This window comes from Aquarana catesbeiana, linkage group LG02, assembly GCF_042186555.1.
Source record: "Aquarana catesbeiana isolate 2022-GZ linkage group LG02, ASM4218655v1, whole genome shotgun sequence".
NCBI classification, from domain to species: Eukaryota; Metazoa; Chordata; class Amphibia; order Anura; family Ranidae; genus Aquarana; species Aquarana catesbeiana.
In genome coordinates this window covers 516,585,459-516,601,777 of record NC_133325.1, presented here as the reverse complement: position 1 = coordinate 516,601,777, position 16,319 = coordinate 516,585,459, and the positions used below count along the sequence as shown (strand labels likewise).

The window sequence follows — 16,319 nt, the reverse complement described above, 5'->3', positions numbered from 1 at the left end:
GACAAGTTCAGCCTAGCACTGGGAAAATGTCCTTTCCATATTAGGAATGCCCGTTGTGCACCCTTACATGCCCCACCGCTCCTGTGTCCCGGGTTTAGCCAGCTTGCTTCTCTTTGCTACATAGCCAAGGAGAGACTGCTCCACGTAAAGTCTCCTCTCTGACTTATTCCCATGAATAAGTCAGTGTGTGACGAAACATGTCGGGGGCGTGGCTGTACGACGGTCTTCACCAATGATGAATGATGCTTTCTAGCTGTACGAGGAAGTGGTGATCTGTTAGAGCGGCCAGGCATCAAGAAGTAGGTGAGAGGTGGTTTCTGACGCCTGCATACCTCGGGTCCGCCGTGACCGCAACCCTTTACTGTGAGATCGAAGTGTTCGGTGTGCTGTGCTTTGGAGTTTTATTCTGCTTATTTTGGATTTGCATAATATGAGTTTAATAGTTGAAGAGTGCGAGTGTTTACAATAAACTGGTTATACTATTTTACACTATTGGAGCACTATTTTTATTCACATGTGGAACGATTCCTGCACACAATTTGGATGTTTGGTGGATATAAACAGCATTTGAGCCTTACACGAGAGTGTAGGCAATTGGAGTCGGTGAGTGGATTTCTTTAGGGAGTGGGCTCACTCAGCAATTGGGTGTGGTGGAAGCTGCCAAGAAGATATCACCATTCAAAGGACTTTTCATATACCATATATACTCGAGTATAAGTCAATCCGAGTATAAGTCGAGGCCCTAATTTACCACAAAAAAATGGGAAAAACTTATTGACCCGAGTATAAGACGAGGGTGAGAAATGCACAGCTACTGTAAGTGGAAAAGAGGGTCAACAATGCCCATTTGCAGCCTCACTGCGCCCATTTGCATGCCTCACTGTGCCCATTTGCAGCCATAGGTCCCCCGAACTTCAAACTCGGTAGTTAAGGGTTCCTAGATGCCCCCTAGCTGCAGCCAAAATTTGGGGTCTCTGAACCCAAAGGGTCCCGAAATGACATTGCTACAGATGGACACAGTTGACCGACTTTGGGGCCCCGTATCTCGGGGCCACTTGGTGCTAGGAACCCCAGCTTTGGATATGTTATGGTACCAGTTCCACTGGGTTTGCCCACCACATTTGGGGTTCCTATCCCCAAGTGGCCCTGAGATACGGGGCCCCAAAATAGGTTCGGAAAATGTAATTCTCTGCTGCAGAAAAGTGCTTGACATTTTTCTGAACCGATATTTGGGGCCCTGTATCTCGGGGCCACTTTGTGCTAGAAACCCCAGCTTTGGATATTTTATGGTACCAGTTCCACTGGTTTTGCACACCACATTTGGGGTTCCTAGCCCCAAGTGTCCCTGAGATACGGGGCCCCAAAGTTGGTTCAGAAAATGTCAAGCACTTTTCTGCAGCAGAGAATGACATTTTCTGAACCGATTTTGGGGCCCCGTACCTTGGGGCCACTTGGTGCTAGGAACCCCAGCTTTGGATATGTTATGGTACCAGTTCCACTGGGTTAGCACACCAAATTTGGGGTTCCTAGCACCAAGTGGCCTTGAGATACGGGGCCCCAAAGTCAGTTCGGAAAATGAAATTTTTTGCTGCAGAAAAGTGCTTCACTCCAGTATAAGTCGAGGGGGGCACTTTAAGCACAAAAAAATGTGCTGAAAAACTTGACTTATACTCGAGTATATACGGTAGGACTTTTTCATTTTTTAGTAAATATATTAATTTCCTTTCAATCACCTGTCACTTGGTGTTTATATTGTGGATTTGAATATTTACACTTATTTGCAGCGTTACCTTAAGGGTAAAAAAAATCTTTTTAGGATAGCGCCACTGTTTTTTCATTATTGTTCACTTTCAGGTTATATGCACGTTACAGGTAAAAAACGCCATATACATATTTTAATTTTTAAAGTGGCAGCTTTACATTTTAGTATTCATTTTCTATAGGGATTAAGTTTTGAAAATATATTGTTTTCCGAGGCGCAGTGGTGGTAAGCGAAGTAGAGGAGGGCCGTGTTACTTTAAATACCAACATTTGGTGATAAAGAAAAATGCCCTGGTCATGAAGGGGGTAAAACCTTCCGGAGCTCAACCCCTTGGCGCGGGTCGCGTGCAAATATGTGGCCTCTCTGCACCAATGCGTGAATTGCTGTCACTAGAGCTATGCCGAGAGTGTGCACACTGCTGGCAGTTACCGGCACCTAACTGAAAGCTCCCAATCGCTGCTTGCGATCGTGAGTTTTCGAGAACATGTGACAGCCAATCAAGGCGGTCACATGATCTTAAGCCCCGGGTCCCACTGACATAAACCTCTTAAAGGTCAGGAGGCACCAGCACAAAGAGGTTAAGGCTCCGTTTAGATACCGTGTTGCGGGAATAAGTGTTCCTGCGTGCGATTTTAAAAGTGCGATGTACATGCGTTTCTGCATGTCACACATAGTGCACAGTCTATTCACTTCAATAGGCTGCCCTATGCGAGCTTGTTGCCCAAAGGAAGTTCCTTCTCCTTTTTTGGGCGACAAGCTTAGCGAGATTTTTAAACGTGCATTTTTCTGTACGAATCTGTCACAGGACTATCGTGCCAGAATGGTAGCCCATTTGGGTGCCATTAAGATTAATGTCACCCAAAAGCACGCTGTGCATTTTGGGCAGAATCTTGGGCAGAATTGTGGCAATTCTGCCTGCGTTTTCAAATTGTCTACTGTGGATGGCGCCTAAGGCTGCATTCACATCTGTGTATTTCTGGAATTAAAGCGGAGTTCCCCCAAAAGTGGAACATCCATTCATTTGATTCATCCCCTGGTGCCACATTTGGCACCTTTCACGGGGAAAGAGAGCGAGTACCTGTTTTTTACAGGTACTCTGTCCCCTCTTCCGGGAGACTGGGCCACAGCGAAGTACATCAGCAAGTACATCGGCCCCACCTCCTCCTCTCTCCCCTTCTGCCGGGCCAGTGAGAGAGCACAGCATACATCGCGCATGCGCAGTAGGGACCCGGCCACGAAGCCAAAAGGCTACACTGCCGGGTTCCCTTATCAGCAATGGCGGCGGCAACACCCGACCAGTCGATGTAAACATCAGCTCCGGTCCTAAAGTCACTGAAATCCTGGACAGGTAAGTGTCCTAATGTTAAAAGTCAGCAGCTGCAATATGTGTAGCTGCTGACTTTTAATTTTTAAAGGGGCGGGCAGAACTCCTCTTCAACAACACGCCCAGCAAACACTCTTTTGGCAAAACGCATGACAAATTTGTTAAAATGCGTAGTAATAAAGTGCCTAGCTCTACAAAAAAAGATGCAGGTGCTTCTTTGGTGTTTTTGTCAATGAATGGGCTGCCTTATGCGTTTTGCATGAAAACGTACAAAAAAAAGCATGAATAAATGTGCAGCCATGTGACGCGGTGCTGTGAATGGGGCCTTACACTATAACACTCTAAGGAAATGAGACAGCTCCCTACTACACATTCCAATAACATACCTCCCAACTGTCCCTGACTTGGAGCAATGTCCCTCTGTCCTTCATTCCTCCTCATTTGTCCCTCATTTTGGTCTGATCTATGTAGATGTATATAAAATGCACTTCTAAATTGCTGCATTTGTAAATTCCAAAAGCCAATATAAAGGAATAGCAGTGGTAAAAAAAACTTGTGGGTTTAAAGAGGGAGTCCACCTAAAAAAAAATAATATTAAAAGCCAGCAGCTACAAATACTGCAGCTGCTGTACTTTTAATAAATGGACACTTACCTGTCCCAGGGTCCAGTGATGTCGGCAGGCGATGCCGATCACTCGCTCGGTTCTCGGCAGCTGCCGCCGCCATCCTCGGTGAGGGAATCAGGAAGTGAAGCGTTGCGGCTTCACTTCCCGATTCCCTACTGCGCATGTGCGTCGTAACTGGTCCCCACTATCTCCTGGGATCTGTGTGTTTCCCAGGAGACAGCGCGGAGGGAAGAGGAGTAGACTCCCGTGGAAGTCTATGCCAGGAAGTGGGTGAAAATACCTGTCTTAGCCAGGTATCTGCACCCCCCTCCCCCGAAAGGTGCCAAATGTGACACCAGATGGGGGGGGGGTTTCGAAAAGCAGAAGTTCCATTTTTGTGTGGAACTCTGCTTTAACTAATCTTTTTTTTTTTTACAATTCTCCTTTAAGGGGGCGTGGCAAGGAGTGTGCCCTATTCCTGCATACTTTTGCTGATAGGTGTCCCTCATTCCCAAATCAGGAAAGTTGGGAGGTATGCAATAACCCTGAAAACTCTTGCAGTCCTTGGACACTGGGTTCTTCATGTGTTTAGGTACTGGCACACACACACAGCCGGAGGGAGGGCCCACCTTTTCTCCGCCGTGTCTTTGGTGAGCGCCTTAAGAAGCCATTGGCCCTTTTAAGAGCGGCTGCTGGAGTCCAGTACGAGGCTGTGACGTCAATGGTGGAAGTGATCCGGCGCTGGAACATTTTGTAGTCCTCGCCGTTCTACTGTGGAAGGTCGGCCTGGACCCGAGCGGGGATCCGGCGGCTCGTCCATCCATTTCTACGACTTTGGCTGAGTCTCCCCGAAGCCGCGACCTTGTTGTTCGGAGTTCTCGATTACTTTCGTCTTCCACAACCAAGCCGAAGGTTCAGGGGCCCCTCCCCCCACACTTCCCTATAGGATCCGGTGAGCTCAGGGGCCCTTCGACCTGTGCCCCCCCCGGACTGTTTATTCTAGATTGGTCTGGTAGATTCGGAGGACCCTGAGCAGCAGCTCTCCTATAGAGGTGACCCCCCCTTCCTCCTTTCACCACTTGTGGTCACCATGATGAACCCTGGGCTACCTTTCCTGAACCCTCCGACAATAAGCCAGCCCCCCGGACAACAACAGCCCTCCCCACAACAGGTCCAGTTCAAATCTATAGTGCCCGTCAAGAAGAACGCCATCACAGATGACTACAAAGTGACTAACCAGGTCCTGGGGCTGGGCATCAATGGCAAGGTGCTGGAGATCTTCAGCAAGAAGACCGGGGACAAGTTTGCCTTGAAGGTAAGAGGGAAGTGGGGGGAGGGGACTGCTTACTGGACAGGAGTCATAAGATTGCCCTCTACATACGTGGAGTCCTCTTATAAACAGATCTCTTAGGTTTGGGGCCTCAGTCTGTTGTATATTAGGGATCGGTGCCATCATCGGATCATAACAACCTATTGGTGCGCTGGCCCTTTAATCACCTCAATACCGGGCACTTACACCCCCTTCCTGCCCAGGACAATTTTCAGCACTGTTGCACTTTGACAATTGCGCAATCATGCAGCACTGTACCCATATGAAGCTTTAAAAAAAAAAAAAAAAAAAATATATATATATATATATATATATATATATATATATATATATATATATATATATATAATATATTATAATTTTATTTTTTTTTGAGACAGAGTTTGCTTTTGGTGGAATTTAATCACCACGTTTTTTTTTTTATTTTTTGCTAAACAAACAAAAAAGACTGAAAATTTTGAAAAATAACAAAACAAGTTTTTAAAAAAAAATGTAATTTATCTCCTTCACTAATAGTGGGGTGCACTGATAATCTAGGCACTAGGGGTGCAACAGATCAAAGAACTCACAGTTCGGATCGTTCCTCGGATCAGGAGTCACGGTTCGGATCAACAAAAAAAAATCTGCCCCACTGTAATAATGTCCACAGTCTGCCCCACTGTAATAATGTCCACAGTCTGCCCCACTGTAATAATGTCCACAGTCTGCCCCACTGTAATAATGTCCACAGTCTGCCCCACTGTAATAATGTCCACAGTCTGCCCCACTGTAATAATGTCCACAGTCTGCCCCACTGTAATAATGTCCACAGTCTGCCCCACTGTAATAATGTCCACAGTCTGCCCCACTGTAATAATGTCCACAGTCTGCCCCACTGTAATAATGTCCACAGTCTGCCCCACTGTAATAATGTCCACAGTCTGCCCCACTGTAATAATATATTAGCAGGGTATGGCATAGTATTGGCACTGCTGCCATCCGATCTCTCCCCTCCACTGTACAGATCAGTACACAGAGGGGAGAGAGGAACCGGCGTCCTAACATGACGCCGGTTTGTTTACAAGTGATTGCTCTGTCACGTGGTAAACGGCCGCCGGGTGTACCAAGATGGCCGCCGCTCCAGAGCTAGGCCGAAGCCACGGCCTTTCCTAGGGCCGAGGCAGCGGCGCGCTCCGCGGAGCGCATGTGTGCCGATCCGAACAGGCTGAACCGTACGGATCAGTGACGATCCGTTGCACCCCTACCAGGCACTGATGATAATTGCCTTGCCGGTTACCGGCGTTCTGTCAAAACAGCCAACTCGCCAAAATCTCCAACCACGCCACTTCCGGTGACTCTCCAGCAAGAGTAATTGCAGATTTCAACGACTTGGCTCTTTTCACAGAACATGGCTACCCATCAGAAAATGCAACGGAAGTGACGTTGCGAACAAAAATGCTTATTGCGCGTTGCGTTCCAACATGGCCGCTATGAGGTCCAGTAGGTTTCTTAATCTGACAGAACAGGAAGGCGGCAGCGGACATCTTGTTACACCCAGGTAAGTCTTCAGTTTGACACTTATTTTTGGCAGTAAACTCAGGTTAAATACTGAAATAGACTATTTCACTGCAAACGAGTGAATGTCTCTCAGCGCCTTATGACTATCAGTTTGGCGCTGAGCAGTGTGGGGTGTACCAAGATGGCCGTCGCCACCTTCTCACTGCAGGCATGTCTGTGCTTTTCAAAATCCACATCAAAACCGTATCACACATTTAAAAATACTTTATTTCTGTAAATAAAGTAAGTTTACTGCTAAAATAAGTGTGAAATTCAAGACTTGGCTGGGTGTAACAAGATATCCACTGCTGCCTTCGTATTCTCTCAAATTAGAAAACCTATTGGAATGCACAGCGGCCATGTTGTAATGCATGCGCAGTAAACATTTTTTGTTTGCAATGTCACTTCTGTTGCATTTTCTGATGGGTAGCAGTATTCTAATAGAATGCCAGCAGCGTATACACTACAGTACACAATATAATGAATGGACATTGTTAGTCCGACCGATACTAACCAACAACATGGCTGCCTCCAGTGTAGCTACAAGTTTTTTTTACTCCTTAGTAGGGGTTCTGTCAAAACAACCAACTCGTCATCTACTGCAGTGTATATGCTACCGGTTTTATGTGAAAACAGCCAAGTCCTCAAAATCTTCAATTACTGCTGCTGGAGAGTCATCGGAAGTAATTGGAGATTTGACGAGTTGGCTCTTTTGACAGAACACTGGCTCTCCTCACGCTGTAATAGCACGCAAGGAAAGGAATGCCAATAACTGGCAAGTATGTTTTACATGTGATCAGCCGTGATTGGTAAACATGGTAAAGGGCTGCTGTGATTGGCCCTTTTTAATCTGATCTGTGATCGGCTGTGTCCGAAGGACACAGCGATCATACAGCGCCGGATGCGTGACCCAGGGGGCTCTGTTCTGGAAGGACGTCCATGGACCCCCTCCCAGAATGAGAGAGCTGCACTGTAGCTATCTTTCGGCTATAGCGCAGGCATGAAGTAATACAAACAAGTATCCTATATGTACAGAATTAACAGAATACAGAATTGATTTAAAGTGGTTCTTCAGTCTCTGGGGAAAAAAAATTAAATTAAAAAAAATCTTATTGTCAGCAACTTCAAATCTTGTTGCTTCTGACTTTTAATAAAAGGACACTTACCTGTCCAGGGATCCAGCTCTGTCTTCACCCAGGCTGTTCCTTCGCCAGTTTTTGGGTCTCCAGCGCAGGCATGCCATCAGTGGGAAACCGGTGTTCTATCGATTTTGTGCCCTCCGTCGAAAAGTGCATGCGCAGAACTGGAGGGCACGACAGCTGATTTGCCTATTAGCTGGAGTGACGTCACTATAGCGCATACGCACATTGTAGGAGGGTTTTTTGATGGGAGATACCATTTCACAGGCACAATTGAAACCTATGCAAAGAGCAGAGGGACACCGTAGATGAACCCGCGGCATAACAGTGAGGCACAATATGACAAATACGATGTCCGCCCGCTGTTTGTATAGCATTAAATTTTGCCCGTGAAATGGTATCTCCCATAGAAAAAAGGCTCCTACGATATGCGCATGTGCTATCGTGAAATCAGCTGGAGTGCTGTGGCGTTCTGTGCATGCCCGGGCACTTTTGGATGGCGGGCACATATCAACAGAGCACTGGCTTGCAGCTTCACAGCTGGCTTCCCGCTGCGAATACCCAGGCCGCGTTATATGAATGCTCCCGCAGCCTCCTGGGACATGAGGTGTCCCAAGAGGCCAGGGAAAGAGATGGGGTCAAACTTCTGCTTGGATCGCCTAAGTGTTCCCGGGTGGGAGTGGGTACCTGTCAAAACCAGGTACCTGAACACCCCCCCTCCCCCAAATATCCTTTTGGGTGAAGTTTCGCTTCAATACATATTGTATATCTCTGTGTGATGTAAACACTTTTGTGTCATACTGTATGTGCCTACAAATAAACAATGCAAGAAAGTCGACTCGAATATGACGTTATTAGCCAAAATCCTGTGATGGGTAAACTAGAGATATCGGAAATCCTTGTAGTGATCCTCGTTCTCCTTCACCGAACATAGAGCTCTCTTTGCTTACCAGAAATTTTGGCCCCAAACATTAAGAGGTCAACAGCGCTTAACCACTTGCCGCCCACCCACCATCAAATGACGGCTGGGTGGACGTTATATGACGGCCTCCCAGTACGACCGCATCTGCGCGCCCCCGGGGGCGCGTAGTGCGGCGATTGCGGTCACACGCCGATCTGTGTAAAGAGCAGTGGCCGTGGCTCTTTAACCATGTGATTGGCTGTGTCCAATCACAGCTGGTCACATGTAAACACAGATGCCTGTGATCGGCGCTCCTCGCCTCACACTGACAGAGTGTGAGGAGAGCCGATCAGCGGCATCTTCTCACAGGGGACAGCTAGGTATATAATCGGGGCACTGATCATCAGTGCCCTGATTACAATTAATTGCCCACCAGTGCCATCAATCAGTGGCTGTTAGTGATGCCAGTCATCAATGCCACCCATCAGTGCTGCCTATAAGTGCCCATAAGTGCGGCATATTCGTGCCTCCAAATCAGTGCCGCCTCATCTGCGCCCATAAGTGAAGGAGAAAAATTACTTATTTAGAAAATTTACTGACAGAAACAAACTTTTTTTTTTTTTTTTTTTTTTCCTCAACATTTTTGGTCCTTTATTTTTTCCTAAAAGGGGAAAAAAAACCAGGAGTGATTAAATACCACCAAAAGAAAGCTCTATTTGTGTGTAGAAAATTACAATTTCACATGGTTACAGTGTAGCATGACCATGTAATTGTCATTCAAAGTGTGACAGCGCTGAAAAATGGCCTTGGCAGGAAGAATGTGTAAGTGCCCTGTATTGAGGTGGTTAAAGTGGTTTTAAAGGCTGAAGGTCATGCCTTCTATGCACAAAGGTAAAAACTTTCTGTGTGCTGCTCACAGCCCCCCATTACTCACATTTAGAGTGTCGGTTTTCAAGAGGACCTAATCGGAAGCTCCATGCAAGTCTATAGGCAGGTGGATGTGCATCCGTTTACATTCAATTGGAGAAGCATTTCACTCTTCCTAAAACACACACAACCCTTTAGGATTCTTGCAGCTGGAATGACAGGTGCATGAGCATAGCGGTAGCTGCTTAGTATTGACAGGTTGAAAGCAGCCATTGCTGTTCACAACTAGCCACACACCTTTAACTGTATCTAGACTCAGACACCCATCCCTAACTGCAGGTGACCACTTGGTGTGCGGCTATATGTGAACAGTGACGGCCGCTTGCTATCGGAATTCTCAGTACTTTGTACAGCCTTAGTGGTCTCCCCTATTCACATGCATCTGTCATTGCAGCCGCAAGAGTCTGCTGATTCTTGCAGCTGGAATTTTTTGTATGTGGCTAAACAGCTGTGTGAAGAAGGCCTAATGCACATCTCTGTTTAAGAAAACAAAAAACCTACATACGAGTCCAGCATTGTCTTTCTTGAAGCAAAGTTCTCCAGCACCACCATCTTTAATGAAGGTCCTGTGCATACATGCTGTGAGTCTCTTCCAGGACCTAGCAAAGACTTCTGTGGTGTGTATGTTCAATCGCCAGATTCCCAATGCATGACCAGTTCCCAGGCAGAGACCCCACACCTGATTTGTGCATGCGTGACATCTTGCAAATGGCTGCTGGGGTGGCTACGTCACACATACAAGGAGGCAGCTTACAAGATGTTGCGCATGCAAAGAGGGGCTCTGCCAGAATTTTTTTGCACATGCAGGATGAGGGAATTTATGTGATGTCTGGCCTATGAAGGAACTTGGCAATAAAAATATGTTTTTTTACTTCTATTATTTATTTATTTATTTATTTTGCGCTAATGTGTAAGAGGGAGGAAGAGAAGTTAAAGGCTTTAAGGCCCTCATCACACTTGTGTAACTTGGGACTGCAAAGTTGCATGACAAGTTGTACCCCATGATTTCTGATGAGTACCACTGATATCTGTGCAACTTCAAAGTAGTCCCTGTACTACTTTGGTCTGACTTTGATGCGATGTGAGGTCCATAGACCTCAAGACTACACAGATATTGCTTCAAGTCGTGTGACTTTCAGGTCATACAAGTGTAAAAGGGGCCTAACTCCCGAGTCTGGCCAGGTCTGGGAAAAAAAGGACAAGGTCTGTCCTATTCTGTTTGTTTGATTTTAGGTCAGAAAAAAAGGACAAATCTGGTGAAGTCTAATGAAAATGGATGCAGGTTTGGCTTGCGTTCCTACTCCCATTAAAAAACAAAACAAAAAAAGATATATGAATGCCTGGCAGCCACTCCTGCAATGCTGTGTACATGAGTCATGTCCAATGCAATCGCCAGGAGAAATGGGAGCAGAACAGATGTCAGTTTTGGTGACATCCGTGTCTGTTCCTTTTTTTTTTTGCTGCAGGAGCTTTCTGGACCCATATTGGATCAATGAGCAGCTGGATGTAAACAGATTTTCTTCTGTTTACAGCAATTACCTCTGATTCATCACATTTAGGCCCCTTTCACACGGACGGCTGTTCTGCCGCAGTTAAAAGCATATAATATTTTCGGTGAAATTCAAGACTCCCAGGCACTGCGATCAGCTGCATTTGTACAGTGAGATTACCTGCGTCTACATGCGGCTGTGTATAGCTGCGTTTGGAACATTCTTGCCATTTCTGATGTGCTTCCTGTTGCTTTTCTTTCCTTGTTGCCGCTGCTATCCGCAGGAGAAATAGTACACTGCAATTACCTGCAGTTATGTGCAGATAGCTGCGGATAGCTGCGCTAAATCGTCCCTGTCAATTCTATTTTTTTCTATCCGCACCAAACCGCATGTAACTGAATCGCAGCTAAACGCAGTGTGTGAATGGGGCCATAGGAAAGCACTGTGTGCTTTTAGCTGCGGTAGAAAACCCACAGCTAAAAGCACAATTCTATCCGTCCGTGTGAAAGGGGCCATAGGTCTTAAAAAAAAAAATGCCAAAGTATGCTGACCTTTTCCCTTTTATCCCTTTTTTTTTTTTTTTTTTTCCTTGACCTGAACTGACTCGGATATTGGATGTAAACAGAGGCATGTCTGTGTACATCCCCCTGCCATAGACTTGCATAGAGCTTCCAACAGGTCTGTCTGTAAAGCTGACATGGTGACTTGTTTGGGATCGCTCGTGTGAAAGGGGCCTTGTTGTCATTAAAGTGGTTGCAAAGGCAGTAAACTCTGCGGGAAGAATTCCCCCCCCCCTGCAAAGTAAAGGCATAGTGTGCTAGTATGCATTGCATACTAGCACATTGTGACACTTGCCTGCAAACGAAGCCCGCATCCATCTTTATCCGTCTTCCAGGGCCGCGGACTCCGCCTGTGTGACTGGCCGGAGCAACGTTGCGTCACTCCCGCACATGCGTGCGGGAGCTGTCAGTCACGGCACTCGCTCCTGAAGAAACGGCGGACGTCCCTTGGCGCACATGAGCTGATGACATCATCAGCGCAGTATACATTAAATAGCAGCTAAACGGTGCATGTTTAGGAGATATTTGCAGTACCTATAGGTAAGCTTCTTTAATGCATTAAGATAAACCTTCAGTGTTTAGCAGCCCTCTAATACTTACCTGAGCTCATCTCCGTCCATCGATGTCCACATGTGCCTCAGCTGTCTGGGACTCTCCCTCCTTATTGTCGGAAACACAGCAGTGCCATTGGCTCCCGCTGCTGTCAGTCAAAGTCAGTTAGGCGATCTGGAGAGAGAAGGGGCAGGGGTAGAACCTTGGCTCCGTGTCTGAATAGACAAACGGAGTTGCTGCGGCTTGGGTGCCCCCAGAGCAAGCTGCTTGCTCTGGGGGCACTCAACAGGAGAGAGGGGCCAGGAGCACCGTAGAGGAACCCGAGAAGAGGAGGATCCGGGCTGCTCTGTGCAAAACCATTTCACAGAGCAGGTAAGTATAACATGTTTGTTATTTTTTTTTTAAGAAAAACAAAACTTTATCACTATAAAACAGGAAGTGCTTTGGAACCTCTCAAAGGGGACATCTTTTCTGGTGACCACTAAGAGGGGATTTCCTCTCGCTTCCTCATCAGTCTCTGGGACAGCAAGTGAAGGGAAAGCTCCCTTTTTAAAACAGAGTGTGTGTAAAAAATGCTGCAACTTACTTATTTTCAATCGATCAGTTGGCCGATTATTTTGATTGGCTAAAAACCTCAAAGTTTGATGTACAATTAAGTTAATTTGTAAAGTTTAAAAAAAGACAATTTTATTCTTGAATATCTATATGGTATAGTGGTAAATCTAAAATAAGCAGCTATATGGTTAGAGAACAAAATATCTAATTCACTCTGAGAATAAGACAGAAGAGATGTATATACTGTTAGAGGTCGAATCTGGTACATATTATCAGACTCAAAGATCAACATTTTTTTTTAAAGCGGCGTTCCACCCATATAAAAGTCAGCAGCTACAAAACGTTTAGCTGCCGACTTTTTTATTAATTGGACTTTCACCTGTCCCAGGGTCCAGTAATGCGGGCAAACGAAGCCCCGCTCCTCTCCCCCTCCTCTGTGGCGCCGCCATTGTCACTGTGGGTGCCCAGGTGTGGCTTCACAGCCATGCACGCACAGCGCATGTGCGAGCAGCGCTGCTCACTGTGACTGGCCGGGCAATCATCTGGGACCTGTGACGTGTCCCAGATGATTGCTGAGAGGGAGGGGGGAGAGGTGAACTTCCTTCGGGCGCCGCGGTGCCCTGGGAGGAAGTGGGAGCTGGAAGCTCCTTCCCCCACCAAAAAAAATGACATGCCAAATAGGGCTGGGGAAAAAAATCAATTTAAATCTTGAAAATCGAGTTGAGAGGTCAAATCGATTCAAAATTTAAGCAAATCAATTTTTTTTTTTTTTTTTTTTTTTTTTAGATCGGTCGAAGGCCGAAGCCGCGGCCTCACTTAAAACTGCCTGCAGCTCCCCAGACCGCACCGGTCCTGAGAAGCTGCGGGCAGGATTTTGTAGGTGAGGCCACGGCTTCGGCCTAGTCCGTGAGACCGGACGCCACGGACTAGGCCGAAGCCGTGGCCTCGCCTAAAAACTCCTGCCCGCAGCTCCCCAGGACCGGCGCGGTGCCTAAAAAAAAAAAAAAAAAAAAAAAAATCACCCAGCCCTAATGCCAAATGTGGCATGTCAGGGGGTCACCTGCACTTTTGCGGACGTTCCATTTATGGGTTACATACATACATACATACATACATACATACATACATACATACATACATACATACATACATGCTTTAAAAGACCTAAAACACTGTTTTGCTGATTTTCAGATGGGACTGTAATATAATGTTAGGCATGACAGACTCTCTTGTCATAGACGGGTAGCTTGATACAGGCTCCCTGCGCCTGCTGTCGCTTACGCTTATTTTCATTTTAAGTACATTCTTTGGAATTTTTTTTTTTTTGACCACCGTGACAGGACAATTAGAAGAAGCAGAATAGTAAACCTTTCTCGGTTGAATGAAGTTTCGAAGTGTATGTAGTTTTCATTCAGAAAGTACAGTAAATTTAAAATTTGAATATTAAAAGCATTCATCTAATGTACAAACATATTTGCACGCATAGTCTATACCAAAAATCTTTATGTGTGTGGCCAGCATAAGACCTTTAGTAGCAGCAGCGTGCTTTTTTGCCTATAGCGTCTTTCAGGACAGCCACCTATGAGAGACCTCGGCTCCTCCCTTCTCAAGAGACACTGCTCAGCCCAGAATTAAAAGCGTGCTTCCCCGCCGGCTCCTCAGTTCTGGTGTTTCCTCTGGCGGGAAGACACTGCGGGGAACCGTGGGCAAGACAGCCAGGGAGGCTGAGGCCTGTATGTCAGGGAAGGAGACAGAGGTCTCTGAAGACTAGTGGTGGTTCTATGCCTCGGGAGAGGCTACCTGGCAGCCACACTGGCCTGCTTTCAGGTTTTCAGTGGGGGCTCAGGAGGAGTCTCTTCAAACCCCCAGCGGGGCTGTGTGGTGGGTGACGTCACTTCTGGCGGGTGTGTGCATTCTCTTTGATCTGCAGGTTGCAGTTCCAGCCGCGGATGCTAAAGGCGGGCCTGGCTTTGGCTGGTGGGGAGCCCAGGCAGCCGGAGGCTCCAGAGGCAGGACCATGCTTTTTGCGGCAGGGGCCATCCTGATGGCTCCTAGCAAAGCCAGCATCAGCTATCTTAAGGTTGGGGAGTGCACCCCTTACCTGTCTGTCTCCTGCAGCTCCACACTCCACAGGTGCTGTTACCTCTTGCTGGTCAGAGGGGGAAGAGGCACAAAGAAAAATCAGCACCCTGGTCCCATGTGCTCTCCTGGGGGTCCCCACTAGTCTGGCCTGGTGGAGAGGGGAAGATCCCAGGGCAGGGGCTTTTCAGACCGCCTCACAGTTAAAACAGGGTTGCCTGCCAGTTGGGCTGGTTGTAAATCCCACAGCCCTTGCTGCTGGTAATCCCTTCTGGGGGGAAGGGGGGGCCAGAGGTTTCCAATATAGAGTTGGGCAGCAAGGGTGAAGCAGCCATAGTTCACATAATTGCTCTGATGGCCAGTGCAACCATGGGAGACTTCCTGGAGACATAGGATGTTATCCTCAGGTCAGCTCCTGGTAAACTTGGACAAGTCAATTTATGACCGTGACTCAGCAGTGAATACTGCTACCTTGCGGCTCTGGGGTCACTGGTTTGATGGAGCTGAGAGTTTAGATTCCTGAGCAGTCTCCTCGTGACTCTGGTGAGGCTACCCATGGGCTAGGTGGCTGGCACTTCTGCCTAGCAACACGGGGGTTGTTGGTTCAAAGCCACAACATTCCAGTGCTTACCTCCGAGTTTGTGGGTTCTCCCTGTGTCTCTGTCAGTTTCTTAGTTTCAAAGACCTGCTGCCATTTTATATACTCAGCGCATTGGCTAAGTGGCAAACACTCATGAGCCAAAAGCACTGAGGGCCTGAGTTGAAGTCCCAACCAGGCTAACACCCTGTGTGTTACATAGGTGAGGTTGAAAAAAGACACAAGTCCATCAAGTCCAACCTATGTGTGTGATTATGTGTCAGTATTACATTGTATATCCCTGTATGTTGCGGTCATTCAGGTGATTATCTAATAGTTTCTTAAAGCTATCAATGCTCCCCGCTGAGACCACCGCCTGTGGAAGGGAATTCCACATCCTTGCCGTGTTCACTAGTGTTTGAAATCACAGGGTTACCGGCTGGATGATTACCTACGGCCACATCACTCTGAACGTGCCTGATATAGGAAGCTTAGCAGGGTAGTCCCTCATTGGTACCTGAAGGGGAGGCATCACAGAGGGTTGAAGGCCTTCAGAATACCAGGCCCTGGTAAAGGCACTGCTTGTTTAGAAAGGGAAGAAGGCTTGGATGGTAAATCCAGTAGGCCTCCTCCCCATTTTGACTGCCATTGTGTCAGACAATATTCTAAGTTGCGAGACATCAACGTAAAATGCCAGGGTAGGTCCTAATTTCACGTTGGTGAAAATATCGTAGGTCCCTTTCAGAAGAGAGCGTTCATTTTCTTGACCATGGAACCCAACAATGTCCCTGTGTTTCCCAAGTCTGGTATGTCTGGATCTGTGTTAAAAAAAAAAAAAACAAAAACAAAAAAAACCCTGCTGCGCATTCTGGACCCTGCCACTCCCTCCCCTACGACTTCCACCAATTTTCTTCAAATGAATGAAGAAAGGAAAGGGAGAGCCTGCTCATGTGACCAATCTCTCCTCCAATCACAGAGCGCT

At 46.9% G+C, this 16,319-nt stretch overlaps 1 protein-coding gene across 1 annotated transcript in view; it reads left to right on the top strand.

Moving 5' to 3' along the window:
- The first annotated feature begins 4,243 nt into the window (after window positions 1–4,243).
- MAPKAPK2 (MAPK activated protein kinase 2) overlaps window positions 4,244–16,319 on the top strand; it is a 97,042-nt gene continuing 84,966 nt past the window's right edge. Inside the window, exon 1 of the mRNA XM_073615788.1 lies at window positions 4,244–5,006. Within this exon, the coding sequence (XP_073471889.1) occupies window positions 4,782–5,006 (225 nt within the window). The 5' untranslated portion in view covers window positions 4,244–4,781. The remainder of the gene's footprint in view (window positions 5,007–16,319) is intronic.